This window comes from Leptonychotes weddellii, chromosome 9, assembly GCF_054177405.1.
Source record: "Leptonychotes weddellii isolate Sample4059 chromosome 9, ASM5417740v2, whole genome shotgun sequence".
Lineage (NCBI taxonomy): Eukaryota > Metazoa > Chordata > Mammalia > Carnivora > Phocidae > Leptonychotes > Leptonychotes weddellii.
In genome coordinates, this window is record NC_138377.1 from 18,676,265 (window position 1) to 18,700,958 (window position 24,694).

The window sequence follows — 24,694 nt, forward strand, 5'->3', positions numbered from 1 at the left end:
TCCTAAGTGTTGATATCACTCTGTCCAATTCAAATTTTCTAAAAACAAAAAACAAAAAACAAAGAGGAAGAAGAGCTTAACACATTACAAACTCTTAACCTTATAATGTGTGTTCCTTGATATATATATGTGTGTGTGTGTGTATATATATTGGCTCAAAAAAAAAAAATAGGCTGTGGGTTCGTAGGCTTGAGCTAACGTCTAGCCAAGGTGTTACCTAAGCAAATTCTCTTGATTTCAACAGCCACCTGCACTTTTTTAAATCTTGCTCCATAATGGGATACGTTTTCCGAGAGCACACTTCGAAAGAGGCCCATAAAGTGCATTGTGGGAATTGTAGTCCTGAGTTACTTTCTTTTCTTCCCGGCCCTGGACTCACGGTCTGTTTCCGGGATGGTTGAACCCAGGATCTACCAATTAGCTGGGGCCATGTCGTGAGGCCGTGGTCCAACCGGGAAAGCCGGTGTGGGAATCTCGCAAAATGATTGGTCAATGCCTGACCTCGGGGGCGGGGCAATAAGGTGGGAGGGAAGACTGCGGGGATTGGGCACAGAGCCCGAGGCGGCGGGCGGGGATTGGCTCCGCACTAGGGCAGGGAGGCCTGGGAAGGGGCGGAGGAAGGAGACCAGAGCAGGAAGAGCAGCGGCGAGGCGGCGGCGGTGGCTGAGTCGGTGGTGGCAGAGGCGAAAGAGACAGCTCCAGGGGGTGGCAGCGGCCGCGAGAGCAGAATGCGGGTCCGAGTTGGGCTGACGCTGCTGCTCTGTGCGGTGCTGCTGGGCTCGGCCTCGGCGTCCTCGGGTCAGTATCCGCCCCCTCGGACTGGAGGCCGGGAGCCACCGCCCCCCCCACCCCCCGGCCTCCGTCCCGGGGCAGGGCCGTGGGAGCTCAAGCTGGAGACTCCACTCTCTCTCGTCACACCTCGCACTAGCCTGTCACTCGCTGTCATTCCTCGGGCTTTGGCTGGCCTGGGCTAGAGGGGGTGTTTAGGGAGCTAGAAAGGGGAGGAAGAGAAGGGGCGGTCACCCTGCCCACACCTCTCCTCACTTAACAAACTTTACGCGACTCCTCGCGAATGAGGAATTGACTCTGTGGGGATGAATCCCGACAGCTGGCTTAGATCCGCAATGACACCTGAGCCTTACTGGAACTTCCTCAACTCTCAAACAGACTATGTGCTTGGGATTTGTAAATTAAGTAATTGACACACCTGGGGTTATCACTGAGCAGAGCCAGGTCCATCAAAACCGGGATGTTGACAGTGGTTTGGTGGGTTGGCTTAGCACCTGAGGCAAGCACCCCTTGTCTCTTTGTCTATTTAAAAATGAAGACTTTTGATATAACTCTGTCCACTCTCTATCCCTTTCTAGGAAATATCCCCGAGAAAGTGGTGTTTATCTCTGTCACAGTGTTTCTGAGTTGCCCCATGTTTGTTTAATATAACTTTGTGATTTTTTTGAGAAAATCTTGGTCCCTATAAATTTAAAATGTATAGCAGCTGATTTTCATGTTTTGTATAGATATATAAATTCATGTGCTTTTGAATTGATTTTCCAGTTAGCAGATTAATACTATGGTTCGGAAATGTATTTTTCTTTTTTAATAGTTCAGTCTGCCTACATCAGAAAACTTTTATTTTGAAAGTGTTGATAAAGAAGCACTTAGTGTTTGTGAAGAAACAGTACAGTAAAGCTTTTGAATTTTAATCAGTTTAGTTAACAAGACAGCTGTTCTGTGGCTTTAAATTTTTTTGGAACAAGGCAGGGTATAAATGTCAACTCTCTTTTTTTTTTTTCCCCAACAGAAAATTTCCCAGATGGCTATTTGAATCCCCAAATTATCTGTCCTAGTTGTAAGTCAATGCCGTAACGTCATTCTGTTTCTAAAATAAGAGGTCTGAACCTAAAATTCTATCCATATTGTGGTTTGAGATACCATTTCAAAAGCAACAAGCATATGCTAGTTACTTTACTGCCAACATCATGCTTTGAGGTCTGCCTTCCCCCTTTTTAGTAATGGTTTGCATTCATGACCAAATCTCCAAAACTCTACCTAACTCTTAAAGCACTGTTAGCAATTATTTGACCGAAGGAAGTATGAAATGAAACTGTTGAGTGTAATGGATAGAGTACCTGATGGGCCATAGACCACATGCATCAGAATTCCTCTTAGGAGTTTGTTAAACATGCAGTTTTAGGTCTGGAACAGGTCGGGGCATCTGTAGTTCAGCAAGCTTCACAAGTAATTCTTCACATTAAAGTGTAAAAATGACTCGTTAAAGAACATAGTAAGTATCCCTCTGAATTCAATTTGCAGAATTTAAAGAAAATTAAAGCCCTACAAACATTTTCCTGTGTCTTCCATTAACTAGATTTCATATACTTAAGAGCTTCAGGTCAGTGGAGATGGTACTTGAAGAAGTCATTTATTTATTTATTTATTTATTTTTTAAAAGATTTTATTTATTTATTTGACAGAGAGAGACATAGTGAGAGCAGGAACACAAGCAGGGGGAGTGGGAGAGGGAGAAGCAGGCTTCCCGCAGAGCAGGGAGCCCGACGTGGGGCTCGATCCCAGGACCCTGGGATCATGACCTGAGCCGAAGGCAGACGCTTAACGACTGAGCCACCCAGGCGCCCCTTGAAGAAGTCATTTAATCAACAGTTGGGATTCTTGGGATGTTATAATAGCGGATTACTAACACTGAAGTGTTAAATCTTCGGATTGTGTTGATGTAAGCAGAGGACTGGGTTCAAAAAATGTCTGCTCTGATTTCCATCGTAGCACCTGTGCCAAAGCATTTCTCTGGCAGAGGCAGAATCCATACTTAGCCAGAACTAAAACAGCAGAGATGTGCATGCTGATAGGTAATAAAGGCACTACTGTGCTCACGTGAAGTGCAATCCTAGTAAAACTCTTAGGTGAGGTAAAGTTTTAGAAATTGAGTACATGGATTTTCAGTTGACTTTTTTTTATTCATTAAATTGCTTATGTATACAGGAAGTCAGCCTCAGTATTAGTTTAAAGATTTGCTCCTATTTAAAAATCAAGTCTTGGGCCATAATTTTGCACTGACTTAAAGTTTGAATGTTAGTGGTTACCAAAGCAAGTTGCATATTTACCAGGTACCATCAGCCAACAAAAGGAATCTTGATCCTATCACTGTTAGTAGCTATTATTTCATATCTTGTTTTAGAGGCATATAAAAATACAACACTTTTATTCAAAATGTTTTTCCTGTGAATAAATAAAGGAGGAGGTTAAAAAGATATTTCTCCATTTCCTCAATAATGAAAAATGCTGTAAGTTTTCTCACTTAGAAATACTTGTTTTCTTATTTTCAGCAGGAAGAGACAAATGGTTTGCTTTTTTTTTTTCCTTTATGCCAAACAGTGTTACAGAATCTTTTAAATTAGGTCCACTGCTAAGCATTTCAGGTAATAGTTCTATTATCAGATATTCAAAGAGTAAATTTCAGATTGTAGATGATGTTTAATTTCACTGTTCTTTTGTTCCTTAAAACATTATTGTGAGTCAATAGGACAGATGGTATTATTCTCTTTTGACAGGTTGAGAAAGAGGAGGCTGACCAAGCTTGCTATATTGAACCATGTGTATAAAATTAATATGTAATGAAGCCAGGTGTTGAACTTAGCTCTCCAGCCCTCGATTTGGAGTAATTAAAAATCAAGAGTATTGTAGGATCTGCACAGATTCAGTGGTAAAGCAGAGAACAGGATGTCTGCTCTCTTTTCACCAAACTCTTAGGACTTTCTGTGTTTGAAGGTCTATCAATCTGTTTAGTTTACATGACAAATCGGAAAATGAATTTGTGATGATTACTTTTCCCTGAAAGAATATCCCTGGTACTTTTTGCAGTTTGGTTGGCTGATATAATAAAAATGAAAGTTGGTCTTTTTCAGAGGAAAGTATACAATTACTAACGTAACGTAAACCATTATATTTTGGATGTCATACTGTTGAATGAGAAATCTATAACTTTTCATTGAATTCTTTTGCGTTTTTTTCTGATGTCCGTGTTCTGCTAAAAGCATTATTATTTTCTTTTTGTTTATGCATAACTTCAGTGTCTTTATTACCTGACTACTACATATAGATTATAAGCAACTTCTATAAGTGTTATGTGAATGGATATATCAGTGAAAGAGAAAATAGCTTATGCTTTAAGACTACCATCTGGAGTTGACTTTCCCAGTTTAGTAAATGAGAGAGAATTCTTTTATTTACCAGTAACCTTAGCATATATCCCTAGTTTGAAGAGAGGAGAGACAGAAGCATGATGCAATTCACGTGAAATAACCCTGATGTCACAGGTTTCCGTTGTCTCTTGGAGTTCAAAAACACATTTTGCTACTCGAATGTGTAATAGCTTGTAGTGTCTCAAATGTATATGTCTTCAAATTTATTTATAGGTATCTGTGTTATATACTTATTTGCTGCTTATGTGACCTGTTGTGAGAAGGTACTAAATTTCATGATTTAGTGATTAGTGATTTAAGAGTTCCGGCTCATCTAAAGTTTGGGGATATACTGTATACATAATTTACACATTTAACATCTGTTCTTGATATATTAACTAGTTAATATTTGTGATTATTTAAACACATCCACATATACAACTTTGATATGTAATAGAGATGAATTTTTTTTTCCTTTATCCAAAGGTTTGCTGAGAATGGAATTTGAACCATATGTTAGAATTTGGGCTTTGGGTAAAACTTGTGAAGAAGTTAGCATGAAGGATGAGTGTTAATTAAGTGCCATCACTACCTAGATGCTAATGGGTACTGTGGGACTAATACATGCTGTACCCTTCTCTTCCCTACCCAACATATTTGGAAGGTAGTCTAAAAGTAGTAAATGTGAAACTAGCTATAGTTTAAGTGTTCTTTGAATTGACAGCACTTTTCTTATATAGCAAAACCTCACTAGTAGACTAGTTTTCTCAAATATTCAAAAGAAACAAATACTATGAAATAGTGTTGTGTATTTTATACATAATGAGTTAGTTATACTTCTTAAAGTTAGCTCACTGTTTTGATAATACAAACTCCAAAGCATGTTTTGTTATGCTTGAAAGAGTTATAAGTTATGAATAATATTTAGGTTGTAACCATATGAAGTAAAGATAAATGGCAACCATAACACCAAATTTTCTGGTAAAAAGCACAGGGTTTTATAGCATTTTGTCTTCTGATTAATTTCTCATATAGCTTATGAGCTTATAACTGAAGCTCACTCCTGGATAAAATCAGATCATTTTATTTATTTATTTATTTTTTTTAAAGATTTTATTTATTTGAGACAGAGAGAATGAGAGAGAGAGCACATGAGAGGGGGGAGGGTCAGAGGCAGAAGCAGGCTCCCTGCCGAGCAGGGAGCCCGATGCGGGCCTCGATCCAGGGACTCCAGGATCATGACCTGAGCCGAAGGCAGTCGCTTGACCAACTGAGCCACCCAGGCGCCCCAAAATCAGATCATTTTAAGAGTAAGAAGGAAACCGAGAGATCATCTAACAGTTGTTGTTGTTTCTAAACTGGCCAGGAATACAATAACCAAACATGTGTATGGACACTGTGTTCAATGTATTTGTGTAAGAACAGGAAAAAGAATAATTAGCCAGAATAGAAGTAATAGCAGAAAAACACAGAGTAATAGAAGGAAAATTAACATAATTGGACAAAGCCAAAGCAGCAGATAAGAATTTGGAAGAAAGGTGTAGCCAGGGGCTGGATTCATTGTTTATTTAATATGAGATACTGATTTCTTAATAAATCTCATGTGAGTAAGTACATGATGGTATGATGCTACTTTTTTTTTTATTCTTATGTTAATCCCCATACATTACATCATTAGTTTTAGATGAAGTGTTCCATGATTCGTTGTTTGTGCATAACACCCAGTGCTCCATGCAGAATGTGCTGTCCTCAATACCCACCACCAGGCTAACCCATCCCCCCACCCCCGTCCCCTCTAGAACCCTGTTTGTTTTTCAGAGTCCATCGTCTCTCATGGTTCGTCTACCCCTCTGATTGATGCTACTTTTTGCTTTTATCTGGTTAACTCTTCAGTAGAGTAGAACACAAATCCTAAGTATCTTAGTCTGGCAACTCTACTGTCACATAATAATAATTGTTAGTGTCCATCTTTAGTAGTCTCAGTGAACAGTAAAATGCTAATCAGCACTAAAATAAGCTCTGTAACTCCAGATTCTGAGCAGAGGAAAATAATAGGTGGAACCCTGAACCACAAAATCAGAGATTTATTTTTATAAGTTTAGTAACTCAGTAGTAGACTAAATACGAACAGAAGAATTGCCTGGTTTTGGTGGTGGTGATGGTGATGGTGGTAGTCGGTCTTCTCACCCGAATAACAGAGGAAGCTACTGCCTTCCCTGGAGAAAAAGGAAGAACTACCCCATCCAACCCCTTGTTTTCCTTTTACCTAATCTTTTCTGTACAGTTGTTGAATACAACCATTTTTTAGATAATTCTAGATATATATATCAAGTGTCTGATTATTATTTGTTGTATTTATCGAGTGCTTTAACAATACCTGTGATTTCCAACAAGAAGGATGATGAAATTGTCGTAAAATTTCTTTACAGATGAAGAAGGCAGTCAAGATGAATCCTTAGATTCCAAGGTGTGTACTAAAATTTACATTGGCCAGTATTTGATGCCCAATTTAAAAGCATGAATTATGTGTCTTAGGATATGAAATCTATCTTTTGAGCAACAGAATTGGATTAAGAAAAAAAAAAAGAAAGAAAAACATAGCTGGTATCAATACACTAGTTCTTCCGGGGGGGGAAATCACTGACCTGTAGGAGACAGAATAATAAATATTTTCATTCAGAGTGTTGGTTATTAGGTTTAATTTTAACTCGAATGTGCTGTGTGTGTAAGAGCCTGAAGGCAGTAACATTCTTACTGCCTAGTGAGAGATTGATTTTATTCCTTTTTTTAATTTTTAGTTTTTTTAAATTTTGAAGACTTAACCTCTGCCATTTGTTTCCACTTCTATCAATTTTTATAAATCTGTAGAGTTGATACATTTAAATTGTTTGGTTGAGTGAATAAGGCTGATGATGTATCCAAGGAGACCATTCAGTTATGATCTCTGATCTCTGGATTTGAGGGAATATAGATAAACAGAAAGTTGTAGTACAGGGCTATCATAAGGGAAAGTATAAGCTATGTTGGGAGTTTGTAAGGGACCCTAATCCAGGCTTCAGGAGTTAAGGAATGCTTCCTGGGGGAAATAACATCTAAGTTGAAATTGGAAGAAAGAGTCAGGTTAGGCAAGTGGTGAAGGCATGTGATGAACACATACCAAACTTTAGAGAGATGAGCAAGTATGGCACATTCACAGCTGAAGGAAATATATCTGGATTAGTAAAAGTAATGGTCAAATTGGATGGGGGACAGTCCTGATACTTTTTGAAAACTAAAAATATTTTATATTTTCAGACTTCTTTGCCATCAGATGAGTCGGTAAAGGACCACAACACAGCAGGCAGAGTAGTTGCTGGTCAGATATTTCTTGATTCCGAAGAATCAGAATTAGAATCACCAGTTCAAGAAGAGGAAGACAGCCTCAGGAGCCAAGAAGGGGAAAGTGTCGCAGAAGAGATCAGCTTTCTAGAATCTCCGAATCCAGAAAACAAGGACTATGAAGAACCAACGAAAGTACAGAAACAAGGTAGTCTGGACATTTTCCTTGCTTTTGCCTAATTTAGGAAGGAGACAACTGAAATTTCAAACAAATGTAGAAAGATGCAGAAGTCTGGTTTTATTGACTGTGAACCACATATAATGTGTGGAGTGTAATAGTTTATGATTTTCTAGATTTTTATATATCAAAGTTATTCACAACAGTTTTGACCCAAGTTACATAAGCTGAATTTGATAATCAAAATTGCATTATTATATTAATATCCTGACATCCTCTTTTTGTACTCCAGTATGTAATTATCTGCCCAAGTGGTACACAAAATGGAAACTCAAGAAAGATTATCTAATATGCTGCTCTGGTTATTTTCAGAATTGTGTTAGGATTTTTACTACAATAACCTTCCCAATCACCCTAGGAAATTGATGTAGGTGTTTATCTAACTGAAGCTTACATAAACTTTGATCCCCTTCTAACTTTTACCTTCTTGACACCCTCTGTTTTTAAATTTAAAACTTGCTCTTTCTCATAATAGTGTGCGCTAAATAGCTATCTTTCTAAGAATTATTAATCCACTCCGCCCTGTCCCACCAACCTTCTGTTATTTTGTTTATTATTTCAAAGATCACTACGATACCCACTTATTACTCTGTTACTAGCCACTTTTGGAAATTGATCCAGATTTTACCTTTCAAAAATATAATCTTTTTTCAAAATTAGAATTTTTTTTATTACAAATATCCATACCCATGAATAGAAAAACCATGTCTAAAAAAATTAAAAGTACCTTAATCCCATCAGCTAGACAACACAGCTGTTAACATGATGGAGAAAACTCTTTTCAGGCTCTTCTCTAAATGTATAGTTTTAAGAAGACTAAATTGGGTCAAAATGTATATGCTATTTTACAGCCTGCGTTTTGTGCTTAACAGTTTGTCTTGAACATTTTCCCCTATCATTTAGTATTCTTTTACAATTTTATGGCTATAAAAAATTTTTACAGGTAGGAGCACCTGGCTGGCTAATTCGGAGGAGCATGCGACTCTTGATCTTGGGGTCATGAGTCCAAGCCCCACGGTGGACATAGAGATTACTTAAGTAAATAAAACTTTAAAAATTTACATGTAAATATACCATAAATTAGAAATAGATTGTTTACAATTTTTTTTTACAAAATTTTTTTTTTTTTTTTTTTTGCGGAGAGATCATTTTAGATGTATCCTTGTGCACATCTATGAAAATTTTCTGAGAATTAGTTTTTTAAAGTAAATTTGCTGGACTGAATGTAAAATTTTAAAAGACATTTGATCCCATACTGTTAAATTGTTCTTCAGAAAAGTAATTCTGCTTGCTTCCTTTGAAACGACTCCTTTTCCTGCGCCTCAGCCAAGTATGTATTACCATTTTTAAATTTTTGCCAAATATTATAGTTTAATTCGTTCTTTTTTATTTTTTTATGAGGGAGACTTCAAAATGTGCACAAAAGTGGAGGGTGTAATGACCCCCTTGCCCATCACCCAGGGTCAGCGGCCATCCACACTCTTATTCTTGCTGCATCTCTGCCACCCCATACGAATCTACTCTTTTCTTAGAGTATTTACAGCAAATTCCATGTTATTTCACCTGTGTATGTATCTCTAAAAATACGGCTTTTTTTCCCCAACAAAATCACAGTGGTATTTTAACACCCACAGAATTAACAATTATTCTTTAATCACCCAATCCCCAGTCTCTCTGCAGTATTCCCTGTTGGTTCAGATATCTTTTTAGAACTGATTTGTTTGAGTTAGTATCCACACTAAGATCTTAGGTTTTTCTTAATCTATAACAGTTCTCTGTCCCTGTTTTTTATTTCATTTTATTTGGTAAAGAAATAATGTCCTTTGTGCTATCCAGTTTCCCACATGTACATCTAACTGGTCATATCCTTGTTATGTCATTGAACTTGTTCCACCATCTGCTGTCTAGTCTGTAAACTGGAAGTTAACTCTAGAGGCTGAGTAGATTTAGCTCTGGTTTTTCATTGAGATTATCTCATAGAGTACTGTATACTTCCTATTACATTACATCCGGAGGCATGTAGAGTATCTGATTGTCCCACTTCTGGTAATTGATCAGTGAAGCTGGGTGGTGTCAGTCTGATCCAGCCATTCAGAAGTTCCTCACTGACCTTTCACCTAGAGATTGTGAAAACCGTTTTGTTTGTTGTCTGGACCCATTATTTCACTAGGAATTGCAAAGTGATGGCTTTCTAATGTATAATTTCTCCTGCATTTGTTACCTGGGATTATTTTATAAAGAAAAACTTTCCCTTGTCAGCTAATTGGTTACCCTGAAACACAGTCCTTAAAAGCAGGATAGATGCTTGGTTCTTTCCCTTGAAATATTTTCAAATAATTTGGTACTCTAGCAACCTCCAAAGGAGGCCAGTAAGTACACTTTTGTTTGTCTGTTTCTGTTTGCTTTGCTTCTGAGCATCATTCCAGGTCCATGGGTTTCACATATGTTTGCTTCACGCAATTGCAGTCCTTCTTTTTCATTGCTCACGTTATCCCATTTTTGCATACCGAGAGTCCCTTTAAGTCCATTCTTTTGGACTAATCATAGGTGACTTTTTTTTTGTCTCTTTTTTTTAATGAATTTTTTTTTTTGATGTGGTGTTCCATCATTCGTTGTTTGCGTATAACACCCAGTGCTCCATTCAATACGTGCCATCTTTAATACCCATCACCAGGCTAACCCATCCCCCCACCCCCCTCCCCTCTAGAACCCTCAGTTTGTTTCTCAGAGTCCATAGTCTCTCATGGTTTGTCTCCCTCTCCGATTTCTACCCCCCCCCTTCATTTTTCCCTTCCTACTATCTTCTTTTTTTTTTTTTTTAACATATAATGTATTATTTGTTTCAGAGGTACAGGTCTGTGATCCATCAGTCTTACACAATTCACAGCGCTCACCATAGCACATACCCTCCCCAGTGTCTATCACCCAGCCACCCCATCCCTGCCACCCCCACACTCCAGCAACCCTCAGTTTGTTTCCTGAGATTAAGAATTCCTCATATCAGTGAGAGCATATGATACATGTCTTTCTCTGATTGACTTATTTCGCTTAGCATAATATCGTAGGTGACTTTTAAACTTGTTTCTTTTTAGGCAAGATGGCATGTCTTAAATTCATCTTACAAATTTCCTAACCCAGAAATGAATCAGCCATTTCTCAAAAAACAAAAAACCCAAATTCCTTTTAGTGGGAAATTGCATTTAGACACTACAATCTAGGCACCAGGGACATGTATTGCAACTGACTTGTCAGTACTGGTCACTCTTTTTGGTGAATACGGTTAGGAAATGTATCATTCATCCTGGTTCTTCCAGTTCGAATTAAATATTGTGAGAAAACCCAGTAGGTCAGATTGACAAATTGTGAACTCAGAAGACTCAGAGATCTTACCCAGTACCAAACTTGACTAATATCTTCAGAGATATAATTATCACAAGACACAGGTAAAATGTCGAAAGTCCGTGACTGCCAGGGCTACTCCCAGGTCCTGCTTACGTCAGTTAGGATGCACCCTGGCCCAGATTACATACGAGGCCTCTAAATGATGCATATGGAATGTCACTTCCATGAAAGGGAGCTATTTCCATTACGAATTATCTCCAGTTTATTCCCTGATAATTGTATAGCTTGTGTGATATTTTCTAGGAAGCATTCCTCATAAATACATACATCCCAGGTTTATGTACAGTGAGCAGTCTAGACACACAACATCCATCCTGCTAAAGCGTTCCATAGGTAAGGAGAACCCTCCTGGGAGTAAATACCTTTAGATGTTTGCGAGGAGGTCTTTGATCAGCATGTTTCTAACATGATTTGATCATGTCACCTCTCTCTGTTTATATATAACATAAGTTACATATGCATGGCTTTAAGTTTGTGCAGTCCCAACTACATTAGAATTGGGTACTATGACAGTTACTTCTAGACTTGCTTCCTTTATTGGCCTCTCATCCATATCTCTGCCATATTGATCTTCCTAAAACCCAGATTTGATCCATAACTCCCCTATTTACAGCCCTTCATTATCTCCCTATTTGCCTGTGAGATGAAGCACAAACTCCTTAGCATGATTCCCAAAGCCTTCCGTGTGCGGCATGCCTGCTGGCCTCTGTGACTTCATCTCCCGCAGCTCTGCCCAAGACCCTCTTACAGCTATATCAGACTCTTCACCAATCTTCAAATACACCATGCAGTTTATGCCTCTAGGTCTTTGTACAAGTTCTTCCTGCTGTTTGGAATACCTTCCTCAACCCTTTGCCCAAGGTTATCATATTTCTACTCATCCTTAAAGATGAACGTAAGTTTCTCCTTTCTGAAGCAGATCTGAACCACCCAAGGGCAGTTGAAGAGTCTCATGTCTTTAAGAACTTCCTGCTTGGTGTCCCTGCTTTCCCCCTTTCCCCCCTTATGGCAGTTCTCTTAGCAGCAGCCAGACCAGTGTCCCTTCCTGTTCAGAGCCTCCAGTGGCTTCCTGTCACATTCAGAATAAAATCTAAACAAGGCCTTACATGATCAAGTGCTTCCTATCTCTCTGATATTTTCTGCCACTTCCCTTCACTCACATGACTCCAGCCACACTTGCCTTCTTGCTGTTTGTTGACTGTTTCACACTTATTTCCAACTGTGTCTGAGATCCCCAGGACCACACCTGCAGCTCGATGATTCTCCATGAGACTCGCAGGACTGAGCATATAGTCATATTTAGGGCTATGATTTATTATGGCAAAAGAACACAAAGCAAAATCAATAAAGAGAAAGATACATGGGTGAAGTCTGGGGAAAACTGGATGCAAGCTTCCAAAGGTCCTCTCTCTGGGGAGTCACACAGAACATATTTAATTTCCCCAGTAACAAGTTGTGACAACACATGTGACATGCTGTCTACCAGGGAAATCGATTAGAGACCTAATACTTGGAGTCATTGTAGGGGGCTGGTCATGTAGGCAGTCTGTGCCTAGCACATACCAAATTTGCAGACTTGCTCAAGGAAAGCAGGTGTTGACCATAAACCATATTGTTTGTACAGTTGGGATGAGTCACTCATAACAGGGTAGTGGGAACCCTTCCAAAATCTTAAGTTCCCAGACACCAGCCAAGGGCTAACCTTATAAGCCTTTTCAAGGACAGAAGTTTAAGCCTGCTATGTGAACTCTTCTCTGCACAGTCTACCCCTTTGGTCATTGGCCATCTTGTCTTTATGGCAAAGTTACTCTCAGTAAGACCCGGACAATAGAATGAGACCAATCTGCAGTATTGATTTCAGTTTTGCCCTTCATGAGTCCTGCACTTAGCCAATTAACAAGTCCCATTAATCATAAAGGCCAGATGGCTTCCTCCTTAAATATCTATATTAACCTTTTTTACCTAGCCTTAAGCCATCAATTCAGGCCCAGCACAAAAGGCCAGTAAGTTGAAGCTGAGGCAGTGTTGTGATAGGGTGCACATACAGAACTATAGGCCCAGAGGGCACGTGTGGTAACCCTGGAAACAAAGAGTTTACCATCATTGGGGCGACCCAAGCAAGACATAGGTTAGGCAGGATGATGTGGCCTCCTGCCATGGGCAACTTGTCCTAGGGTTTCCAATCCAAGTAATTTAGTTCAGTTTTTAGTGTCAGAGGGACTGCCAGTCAGTTCCAGACAGTTTTGTTGTCCGTGTGACACCAGTTCATCCACCTCATGAGTGTGGACAACATCTGGAGGTTTTCTGCATGGCAAGTGCAGGGGCTGGGCCACCTCCTGCTGCCTCATAGTCAGCCCTGTCTAGTATGGAGCACAGGCTCCGCAGTCTGAATGCAGAGCACTCTCAACAGCTCGGAAAGGTGCATGGAGAGTTTTCCTTCAGGAAGGGGAAGAAGCTTCCAGAAGTAGTTTCAAAAAACACCATCATTTCTTCTCGCCTCACTCGTGCCTCTCCAGATGCGGGGGTTTCAGTTTATTTTCCTTGGTTGTTACAAAATCAGTATTTGCATTCAGTAATCATAATTTTTTATTTTCTCAGTCATCCCCTACTCTCATCCAGACCTTTTGCTTGGAGGGGTTCTGTATAAGAGGGGCAAAACATCTTCACAGAAAAGCATTTTTATACAGCTGAACCAGAAAAACATCATGTTCAAAAATTGGTCAGGACAAAAATCCTGAATTTTCAAAAAATTTCAAAATGGGTTTACATCACCTCCCACCTCTTCCACCCTGATCACTTATCCAGTAAGCGGCCTAGAAAAGATCAACCCCCTCGGAGGACAGCTGCACTGAATAATCAGATTGCACTAAGGCGTGTGCATAAGAGAGAGAGAGAGGTGAGGGAAGCAGTCAGATAATCAGTCCCTTGTTGGAGATGGCATCTTATCAGGAGAGCCAGGCACAAGTTAAGACCTGCTCCACAGGGGCTGGAAGTCCCTCTGTCACTCGACCTGTCAGGAGCAAATAGAGGATCATAGTCCCTGTGATGTATCCTCTCCCAAAGGACAGCTTCGGACAATAGTCACAAGTTAAGAATGTGGTCAGTCTCTGTATCAGAAATACACAGCCAGTCAGCTTGATTTCAGGTGGTCCCATCAGAGAACAAGCCCTTTCCTGTGAACATTTGTCTTTGACCCAGACAATCCAGCCAGGCATCCACGATTTTCCTCACAGTATGGGGCCCCACAGAGAGGTGGCCTGATGTGCAGAGGCCACGGCGTCTGAGTTCTGTTTATTGAGCCTATGGCTGCTCTCAGTTAGGTCCAGCTCATACCGAGGCTGGAAGCCTGTCCCAGATAGCATCAAGTTTTAGCTTTGAATCAAGTTCAAGCAAATAGGATCTGTGAATTCAGGATTTTTAAGCAGCCAGAGGCTTTTTTTCAGCAGCAAAGGTGCTGCAGGGCCAGAAACTCCAAGTAGCATGCAAGGCCGTGCCATACCTTTTGTCTTGTCAGTCTTGGGCTCGCACTACCGTACACAAGCTCTCTCTTTCTGTCTGTCTCTCTCTCTTCCTCCCTCCCTACACACACATATGCACGCACGCACACATACACACAGGCCTGCACATCAGGCTCTAAGGTCAGACCTCTGCCTTCAGAAGCACTCACTAGCCAACTAAAACCTACTCTTTAGAGCTTCAAAAGTGTGTTTCCACCTGTAGATCACCTTTTTCTTATTGTCTCCCTTTTTACAGAGACTCCACTAAGCAAACATCCATATTTTCTATAGCAAAACCCAGGAATTACAGAGACTTGTTCTGTTTCCAATACTCAAGCATTTAAATTCCAACCCGCCCACTGGTGGCAAAAAGCAAGGAAGTTTGTCCCACTAACACATTTCTTTTTTGCGGCTTCCCCTGATCAGGATGATTCCTCAGGCATGTATGGAATTATAAGCATTTAACATTATGTACCAATTTTTATCATGCATCCAAGTTGTGATAGCCACGAAATACAAAGCCACTAAAAGAATCCCTTTTTTTTTTTTCTTATTGCAAATTTACTTGAACTGCCAGGAAGTAAATTCATCATTTGTTAACGTTACAGCTACCAGGGAAGATCCTGGCTGGAATGCAAGGGGAGGAAGGGGAGTGGGGGAGGCCATGGCAAGAGCAGCTAGACTGAAAAAAAAAAAACTGCTGGAGTGCAGCCTTCTTCCTTTTTCTTTCTGCCTTATCTAAAATTTTGCTTCAGCCCTCGTGATGTGGGAAATAAAGGCAAAAGAAAAATTAAATTTCCTTACTACTTAACAGCCCATTCACAAGCCCTTAAAACAGGCAGAGTGACATTCTTCTAGGAACTCAGCTGTCTTGATCTTAATACTTTGCTAAGGGCAAAAGGCAATCTTAGCCTAACCCTCCAGGATCCTGTAAGTCTACTTTAACATTTAAAAATTCCTTTGGAAACTTCCTTTATCTCTGTCCCTCAAGATACATGTTGGCAATCATCTCCCAAGCATATGGCCCACCGATATACATCTGAAGGGTCTCATGACTAAGGTTTTATTAGACAGTAATAAATGACCTTTTCCCTATAATAGCTAGCCCCCTCAAGTCCTGGAAACTTTGCTTCCAAAATTCCTTAGAGACTTAGGCTATCCCTAACCCCCCCCCCACCCAACTTGAAAGTTGGGCTGTAATCAGGCACTCCTCATAATGCCAGTGCAGCTCTTTCCTGTCCTGTCCCCATGCTTTAATAAAACCACTTTTTGCACCAAAGATGTCTCAAGAATTCTTTCTTGGCCGTGGGCTCCAAACCCCAACATCATTTCTACATCATTAGGACCTAGTTTTACTCCACTTACCCCCATCCTGCCCCTCTACCTCACTTGGAGGAGAGAGCACTGTAAATTTATAACATTTTTGGCCCATTCACCTTTGGGAATTTGGAGGCCCTTTCTCCTATCTGGAGGAGAAAATAAAACCCAAAGACATCACTTTAGCCACCATGGCCAAAAGCAACTAGCCTGCTCTCCCAGAGTTGGATCTGTCATTTTCAGGTTCCACAGGTAACTTTTACCTCTCACAACAGTTAGCAGCTCAGCTGCTGCTGCATACCGTGGATGACCCTGTAACTAGCTGGCCACCGAAGATTCATCATACTCTGTCCCCTACCCTTCCTTTTCCAAACAGTAATTTCACCATGAGTCAGGGTCATCCTAGCTAATCCTACTTCTGATGCCAACTGACTTCAGGGGTCCCCAAAACCTCCCCAGGGTCCATGATTTGCTGGGAGGACTCAGCATGGAGTTCTACTCACAGCTTTGGGTTATCGTAGCAAAAGGATACAAAGCAAAATCAGCATGGAGCAAAGTGCAAAGGACACAAAATGCAAGTTTCCAGCAGTCCTCTTCCAGGGAATCATAGAGGATGTACTTAATTCCCTTAGCACATGTGACAACACATGGGAAATGTTATCTTCTAGGGAAGCTCATTAGAGACCCAGTGCTTGGAGTTTTTAATGGAGACTAGTCATATAATCACTCTTGGCCTGGCATGTACCAAAATTGCAGGCCCCCAGAAGGAAAACACATGTTGAAGGTAAACCACATTGTACAGTTTAGGCACAATGAGTCACTACTATTAGGGTAGTGGGAACGCTCCCAAAATGTAAGTTCCCAGATTCTAGCCAAGGGCCCACTTTTCAAAGGATTAACAGCTATGCCTGTGATTACTGTTTTCTGCACATCATCCCAGTAAACTTTTTTTTGAAAATTAATGAATAGGGGCGCCTGGGTGGCTCAGTCGTTAAGCGTCTGCCTTCGGCTCAGGTCATGATCCCAGGGTCCTGGGATCGAGCCCCGCATCGGGCTCCCTGCTCGGCAGGAAGCCTGCTTCTCCCTCTCCCACTCCCCCTGCTTGTGTTCCCTCTCTCGCTGTGTCTCTCTCTGTCAAATAAATAAAAATCTTAAAAAAAAAATTAAGAAAAAAAAGAAATGGCCATTAGGAGGGGAAATTATTACATTGTGGTGTTTCCTACGTAGAATACTCATAGTTGTTTTAAAAGGGACATTATTATTGCAGATAACAAAACCCATCAAATAGTGGCAAAAGCAGAGGTTTATTTTGGTTCCATAGTTCAGGACTCTTGCCATCAAGGACTCCAGCTCCTTTCTCTCCTATTCAGTCTCCTTAGTAAATTAGCTTCATCTTCATGTTTGTTCCATTTGGTCACACCTGGTGATGGCTGTGCCTCCAGGTCCTGGGTTTTCAGGAAGAACTGATACCTGCATCAGAAGGGCAGAAGCCTCCCACAGGAGTCACTAGTAAAACTACCAAGACGATCACTTGACCATCCCTAGCTCTACAGAAGGTGAGGAAAGGGTTAAGAATTGACAGCCAATCTGCAGTCCGCCACCTGGAACAATGATAGTGTTAAGTGAAATGTCACACTGCAAATAATTCACTTAGTATGATCCTTGTATTGGTCAGGGTTCTCCAGAGAAAGAGAACCAAAGGCTGTCTGCTGGCAGAATTACTTCTTGGTCAAGGGAGGTCAGTCTTCGTTCTGTTAGGCCTTCAACTAATTGAATGAGCCCCGCCCACATTATGGAGGGTAATCTGCTTTACTCAGAGTCCATTGATTTAAATGCTAATATCCTCCCCAAACACCTTCACAGAAACATCCAGAATAATGTTTGACCAAATATCTGGGCACTGTGTCCCAGCCAAGTTGACATAATTAACCATCACAGGTCCCTTTTGTGAAAGAAAAGCCTTTTTTTTTTTTCTATGTATTTGCAAGTGAGAAGAAAAATTAACTACTTTTTTACTAACAGTCGTTACTTCAGGAGAAAAAAGGGAATTTGTGGTGGTAGCTAAAGATGACAGTAATTTTTCTTTAATTTTGTATACTTTCCTATTGCTTGGATTGTCTTTGCTACAATAAACACATTATCCAGATAGTCATGAAAAATTAAGTCAAATAATGAGCCTCTTGCTCTATTTTGAGTAGCACAAAAGGAACTGAGTTTAAACTTAACTAAATCATGCTTAAATTGGGTTCTGAAATAAGCAAGTTGGTTGAGTAATAAGATGGCATTGCTACCTCACTGTCACTCGCGTGGGGGTGGCTGGGCATAAACAAACCTTAATTTAGTGATGAGATTTAACAGAAGATAAATGGTTAAGGAAACAGGCCATTCCCTATAACAGGTGCTGACTTTAATGAAAAGATTTTGTTGTTGTTTCTTTTATTTTGTATGGTTGTACAAGAAATTATTTGTGCAAGAAAACTCCTTTAGGAGACCATCCTTGTGGAAAAGTACCCCACCAGGGGCATTTGAAACTCTAAGAACAGTCTTTAAAGCCATTATTCAGAGAAGCTCACTCTTCTTAAATAGCAGTTTTCCTGAGCAAGTTTCACTGTGTCTGGTTTCTGATAGTGCCTGTCACGTAAGTGTCATGAAGCTTGTCACTTTCTTCTGGGCACATAGGCCAGTGCTTGCTTCTGTTTCTACTTTAAAATGATTAGTTATTTCTCACAGAGGGAAGTGAGCTTGTAAACTCTAATCTTAATGTTTGATCATTCTCCATATTACATTTCACTCTTCTTCTGAAAATTAGGTTTTATTCCTTAAAGCAAGGCCTCCCTGCATTTAATCTGCTTGTTTCTCCTTCCTTCCCTCATATTTTCTCAACTGTAGTTAATAATTCTCAGCACTGAGTGAAAGTAATCTCTTGTAGCAAATTATATAACATTGGTATCTTCCCAAAGAGATGGCTATCCCATATTTCCACAATAAATACCTCTTTATTTGGCCTATACCATTTGCTTTATCTCAGGTATAGTTTACTTTGAATCATCTTATGTTTTGTTCTTAAAACTTTGGGGATTTTTGCTGATGGTTGGTTGGTTGAGTTTTTATCTTGGTGTTGACTAAAATTGATGAACGCTATATGACAGTTGGTGAGGTTGATAGCTTTTTAACATTAAATGATTGTATTTCAACTATTTACTACAAATACATTTAACTAAAATGTTACTTACCATTGTATGTTTAGAAGTACAAAATTGCTTCAAACAAGCAGCGTGATTAAGTAGTTTTCTTATTAACAGAACACTCATCTAAACTTAGAGGTACAATATCAGACTTTATTGGCAGTGTAGAAGCTCCTAAGGTGAGAAATTTGCAAAGCTAATTAGTCCCTTGCCTTTGTTTTTATGGATCATTAAGTTGACTTTTTGGGTTTTGTTTTGTTCTGTTTTGTTTTGTTTTTTGACCTTACCATTAGAAAATGAGGAAAAGATAGTGTCACAATTCCCAGGACATTTCATTCAGTTCATATGGCAACGTTTACGCTGTTCCCTCTCTCTTGGATTCTTTCCATAGCATCAGACATGCTATAATAGCTTATATTTTAAAAACCAAAACCCCCTCCAGCAACCACCCAACTTCCCTACACTCCTTTAATATTACCGCTCTTTGAAAGAGTTGTCTGTATTCACTAATTTCACTTCCTCTCTTCCCATTCTCTCATCCAACTGTCAGGATGCTCTGGTCCCCTCAAGACCTCTAAATCCACTCTGCTCCAGTCACATTCTCTTTGCTGAATACCTGGTCAGTTCTTGTTCCTCATCTTTCTGACCTCTCACATATTTTTTCCTACTCTGAAGATGCTTTCATCACTTAGCTGTTGGCTTTCTGGAATCTGCCAGATCTTGAAATACAAGGCTTCCTGACACCCAGTCTTTTGATCCCCTGCTCTCGTCTATACCAGGTTTCTGTGTAATGGCTGCACTGTAGCTGATTTAACCAGTCTCCTGTTGACAGACCTTTGAGTGCTTGTTGGTTTTATATCTTTATACACAAATACAGTCTTATACATATCTCTGTATTCTTATGGGAGCATTTCTACAAGTTAAATATCTTAGAAGTGGAAAAATGTGATCCAAAGTATAGACGGTATAAATTCTAATAGGTATTCCTAAGGGTCCCTCTTTAAGAGGTTGTACTAATTGATACTCCTACCAGCAGTATGAAAGTCCCCATTTACCTATAATCTGGCCAGCACTGAATAACTTCAGGTTTGGGGTTGTTGTTTGGGTTGTCCTTTTTTTTTTTTTTTTTAACTTTTTCTAGCTTTCTTGGATGATTCTTACTAACTTTGCAAGAGCAATTCTTTACTAGTTTAAATATAAAGTAGTCTGTTAATTATTACAAATTCTCATATAACATAAGTTATAAAAATCTTACTGTCAGGGTTTAAATAGATTGTGGTATTGTGTCATTATTGCAGGGTCAAAATATGATTCCTTATCTAAAACTGTGAGTTTTTACAGGAAGGTGCAAAATTGAGTTAATGACACATTTTTCCCCCTTTCATTTTTAGAGTCAGGTTTGACTGCTGGCTATCATGAACTTAAATTGCATGATCAGTCAGCTTCATTGTGCCAGAGCAGTGATTACCATGGTTTTTAAAGCTGGTGCTATTTTTGTGGCAGTTTTTAAAAAAGATAGCTTTGAAATTCTTGCAGAATTTCTCCATGAAAAGAAAACTGAAATTAACACTATTGTGAGGACTATCTACTTGAGATAATTGACTTGGAACTGGCAAGTCAAAGTCAGTAACTTTTAGAAGACTTTAAAACAAGTTTAAAAGGCAGTAGTAATTTTCCTGTTGTGATTTTGCTTGGAGAAGATACCTGAGAGATACAAATTGTCTTTCTAGTTACTTACTAATAAACACATTCTTTAGACCAAGATTCACTCTCACTAAATTGGTGAACCATGGCACCCTGGGGGTTCTTCCCACTTAAGTTAGTGCTGAATCAGTAGTAGGTTAAAACCTTTTGTTGCCAAAAACCTTTGCATTCTTTCCAGCTTCTTTGCTGCTGTATAGTTCCATCACATGAAAGAGAATCCTTATATTTGCACCACTTAGAAAGTTTTCGCAAACTAGGATTCTTACGGCAAGCTATTTGTTTTTAAGACAAAAATTTCTATTATCAAAAAAAAAAAAATTGGGGCACATGCATGGCTCAGTCGTTAAGCGTCTCCCTTCAGCTCAGGTCATGATCCCAGTCCTGGGATCGAACCCCGCATTGAATCGGGCTCCCTGCTCAGTGGGAAGCCTGCTTCTCCCTCTCCCACTTCCCCTGCTTGTGTTCCTTCTCTCGCTGTGTCTTTCTCTGATAAATAAATAAAATCTTAAAAAAAAAATCAAATATTCTTTTAAACTATTCTATTTTAATTTGAAATTCAGATTTACAAACTGCTATTTTACAGGTACTATTTTTCTCAAGCAAACCTGAATCTAGTAGCAGTGCATAGGAGAGCCGTTTTTCAGACTCTGTAGTTAAAATGACCCCTCTGAGGTGGTTGCTAAAGAGACTTTGCTTTTTTGTACTAAAGATCGTTTCTTATAAACATAGACAAATCAAAGTATGCCTCTTCTGGTCAGTGATTACCAGGATGGTGAATGACATTTACCTGGTGCCAAACAGTTTGAAATTAATTTTGCCTTTCATAACTTACTGAAAATAGTTTTCAAATTAGTATGAGTTCTTTGCACAGGCAGGAAGGAGCGTCCATTTCCTGCGCTTTCAGAGCAGGAGCTCCTGTGATAGTCGCAGTGTCATCTCTTGAAGGCCTATTACCTTACGTGGCAGACACCATGGTGGGTCCTTTAGGTGTACTATTTCAGTTCATCTTTGTGAGTAACGCTCTGCAGCAAGGACTCTTATCCCTATTTGTAGATAAGGAAGTTATCTGTAGATAATTTTACAGATAAGGGGAGAGATTAAGGAATTTGCTCAAAGTGTACAGCTAGTAAGTGGTAGGGTTTGAATCAGGCATTCTGTCTCCAGAATCTGTACTCTTCATCACTAAGCTCTGCTGCCTGATTACGTTCTCCATGTAAAAGCAACCCGTGGAAGTTGACATGTACTCACACTTAACCGTGTATGGTTCTGGGCTCAACAGTGGCCTTCTGGTCTTCTCATGTACTTCTCACTTGGTATTCTTATGTGTACTCTTGGCTTCCAGTCTGTGAACTGGAGAACTTCCTCTTTGACCACAGCTGAAAAGATGTCTAAGACATCTTGTTTTTGGTTTTGTTTGTTAAAACCACTTTGAATGTAGCAGGATCAAAGCTTAACTTGTCTCTACCCTGATCCGTTTCATCCCTACCCAGTAACCAACTCCTCCTTTAGTGTTCTCCTAGTAAGGACAGCCATCCCCTCACTTCCTGAAGCCTTAATACCTGGGAACCTTCCATGACTACTCCCCTATCATCTGTACATCTAGTCGATCAGGAAGTGGTACCATATGTACTTCCTTAGCATCACTTGAGTACATCCACTTCTTTCATTCCATTATCCTCTTCAGGCTACCATTACCTCTCAATTAGACTAATGTCACAACTTGTAAACTGGTCGCCTTGCATCCAGCCTTTTCTCTATTCCGTTGTCCACTCCCTTAATAAAAATGTAAGTATGAGCATATCACTCCTGTTTAAAACTCTTAAGTGAGTTTCCGTTGTTCTCAGGATAAAGTCCAAACTCCTTAATCAGATTTATCAGGACATTCATAGTCTAGCTTCTTTGTGGGCACTCACACTGCATGTTCTAACGTATTGAACTTTTTGTATTTTTTTCTAAAGTGCTATGCTGTCTTTCATTTGATTCTTAGCACACATGGTTCCCTCTGTCTACAGTACTTCTGCCACCCCACCCTGAAGCAATTCATCCACCCTCTACTCCTACACGCCCGTGAAGTTCAGTGGTAAACCTCAGTTCCCGACAGGAGAGGTGCTAAGTTGTATAGAGCAGAGACCTCTGTTCCACCTTGTTTCCAGCACCTGGCATAATTCCGAGCACCTAGAAGATAGAAAGAGCTTAAGAACAAATTAGAGATATGGCCTCTACTTTTAACAAGCTCAGGGTCTAGTGGGACAAGAGTATGGTAAAGAAAGAACCTCAGCAGATATCATATGTGCTCTGATAAAATGCTGAAGTGTATGTGAGTGGTGAACTTTACCTGGGGGAGCATTTTCCCTGTATAGCTTTATACTATTAAAGAAACTGACTATAACATTCAGATAGAAAAAAGGGGAATTGTGCTGAGCAGTGGAATTGATCTGGTTGCATTTGCCTTATTTTTGCACACTAGTTAGCCAGGAGTTTTACGGTAGACTTCTAACATTCTAAGCTTTATCAGATCTTTTTTTTTTTTTTTAAAGATTTTATTTATTTGACAGAGAGAGACACAGCGAGAGAGGGAACACAAGCAGGGGGAGTGGGAGAGGGAGAAGCAGGCTCCCCACTGAGCAGGGAGCCCGATGCGGGGTTCGATCCCAGGACCCTGGGATCATGACCTGAGCCGAAGGCAGACGCTTAATGACTGAGCCACCCAGGTGCCCCTAAGCTTTATCAGATCTTAAGACCTTCAGAAATTCTAAGCTAGATACAGAGCTGCCATGTACACTAAGCCAGCCACGTTCACTAAGTTGACCTATCCTTAAGTCATCCTAAAGAAAATTGATGCTGACTCTTTCATGTTCCCCATTTCAAATCATGTATTTTTGTCTTCAAATTCTGATCATTAGAATTGACAGTATTAAATCCATGGATACCAGAAGTGCTATTCATGTTTAGTTTTTTCTTTTCTTTTCAGCTCTGACCGCCATTGAAGGCACAGCACATGGGGAGCCCTGCCACTTCCCTTTTCTGTTCCTGGATAAGGAGTATGACGAATGTACATCAGATGGGAGGGAAGATGGTAGATTGTGGTGTGCTACAACCTATGACTACAAGGCAGATGAAAAGTGGGGCTTTTGTGAAAGTAAGTATTGCTCAGTAGGAGGCATGTCCACATTGCTTTATGTCTCAGACAACATTTTTAAGGCCTTTTTCTAGCCATCCTTTCCCCACCTTGGTCAGAAGTGGTCCCCGTCAGTGGTATAGATATAGTCTTAAAGAATGGACTTAAGAGCAGGAAGCATGCAGTATACTCACTTCCAGGCTATCACTTGGCCAGTTTATCACACTCGTGTTTTATTTAGAGATGATTTTCTGTTGGTGTGCACAGGTTGTTCTGCAAACCCTCAGGCAGGCTGCTAAATTAATTAATGTAAAACGTTTTTTGGCAATAAAAACAACATTATGCTGAGGTTAATTAATAGTACTTAGAAGAAAAATAGATAATATCTTTTTTTAAAATTTTTTTATTGTTATGTTAATCCCCATACATTACATCATTAGTTTTAGATGTAGTGTTCCATGATTCATTGTTTGTGCATAACACCCAGTGCTCAATGCAGAACGTGCCCTCCTCAGTACCCATCACCAGGCTAACCCATCCTCCCACCCCCCTCCCCTCTAGAACCCTCAGTTTGTTTTTCAGAGTCCATCGTCTCTCCTGGTTCGTCTACCCCTCCGATTTCCCCTGCTTCATTCTTCCCCTCCTGCTATCTTCTTTTTATTTTTCTTAATATATATTGCATTATTTGTTTCATAGGTACAGATCTGAGATTCAACAGT

General features: G+C 39.9%; 1 protein-coding gene across 1 annotated transcript in view; it reads left to right on the forward strand.

Annotated features, from left to right (window-relative positions):
- The first annotated feature begins 619 nt into the window (after window positions 1–619).
- SEL1L (SEL1L adaptor subunit of SYVN1 ubiquitin ligase) overlaps window positions 620–24,694 on the forward strand; it is a 41,123-nt gene continuing 17,048 nt past the window's right edge. Inside the window, exons 1-4 of the mRNA XM_081829743.1 lie at window positions 620–798; window positions 6,626–6,663; window positions 7,491–7,722; window positions 23,829–24,069. Of these exons, the coding sequence (XP_081685869.1) occupies window positions 729–798; window positions 6,626–6,663; window positions 7,491–7,722; window positions 23,829–24,069 (581 nt within the window). The 5' untranslated portion in view covers window positions 620–728. The remainder of the gene's footprint in view (window positions 799–6,625; window positions 6,664–7,490; window positions 7,723–23,828; window positions 24,070–24,694) is intronic.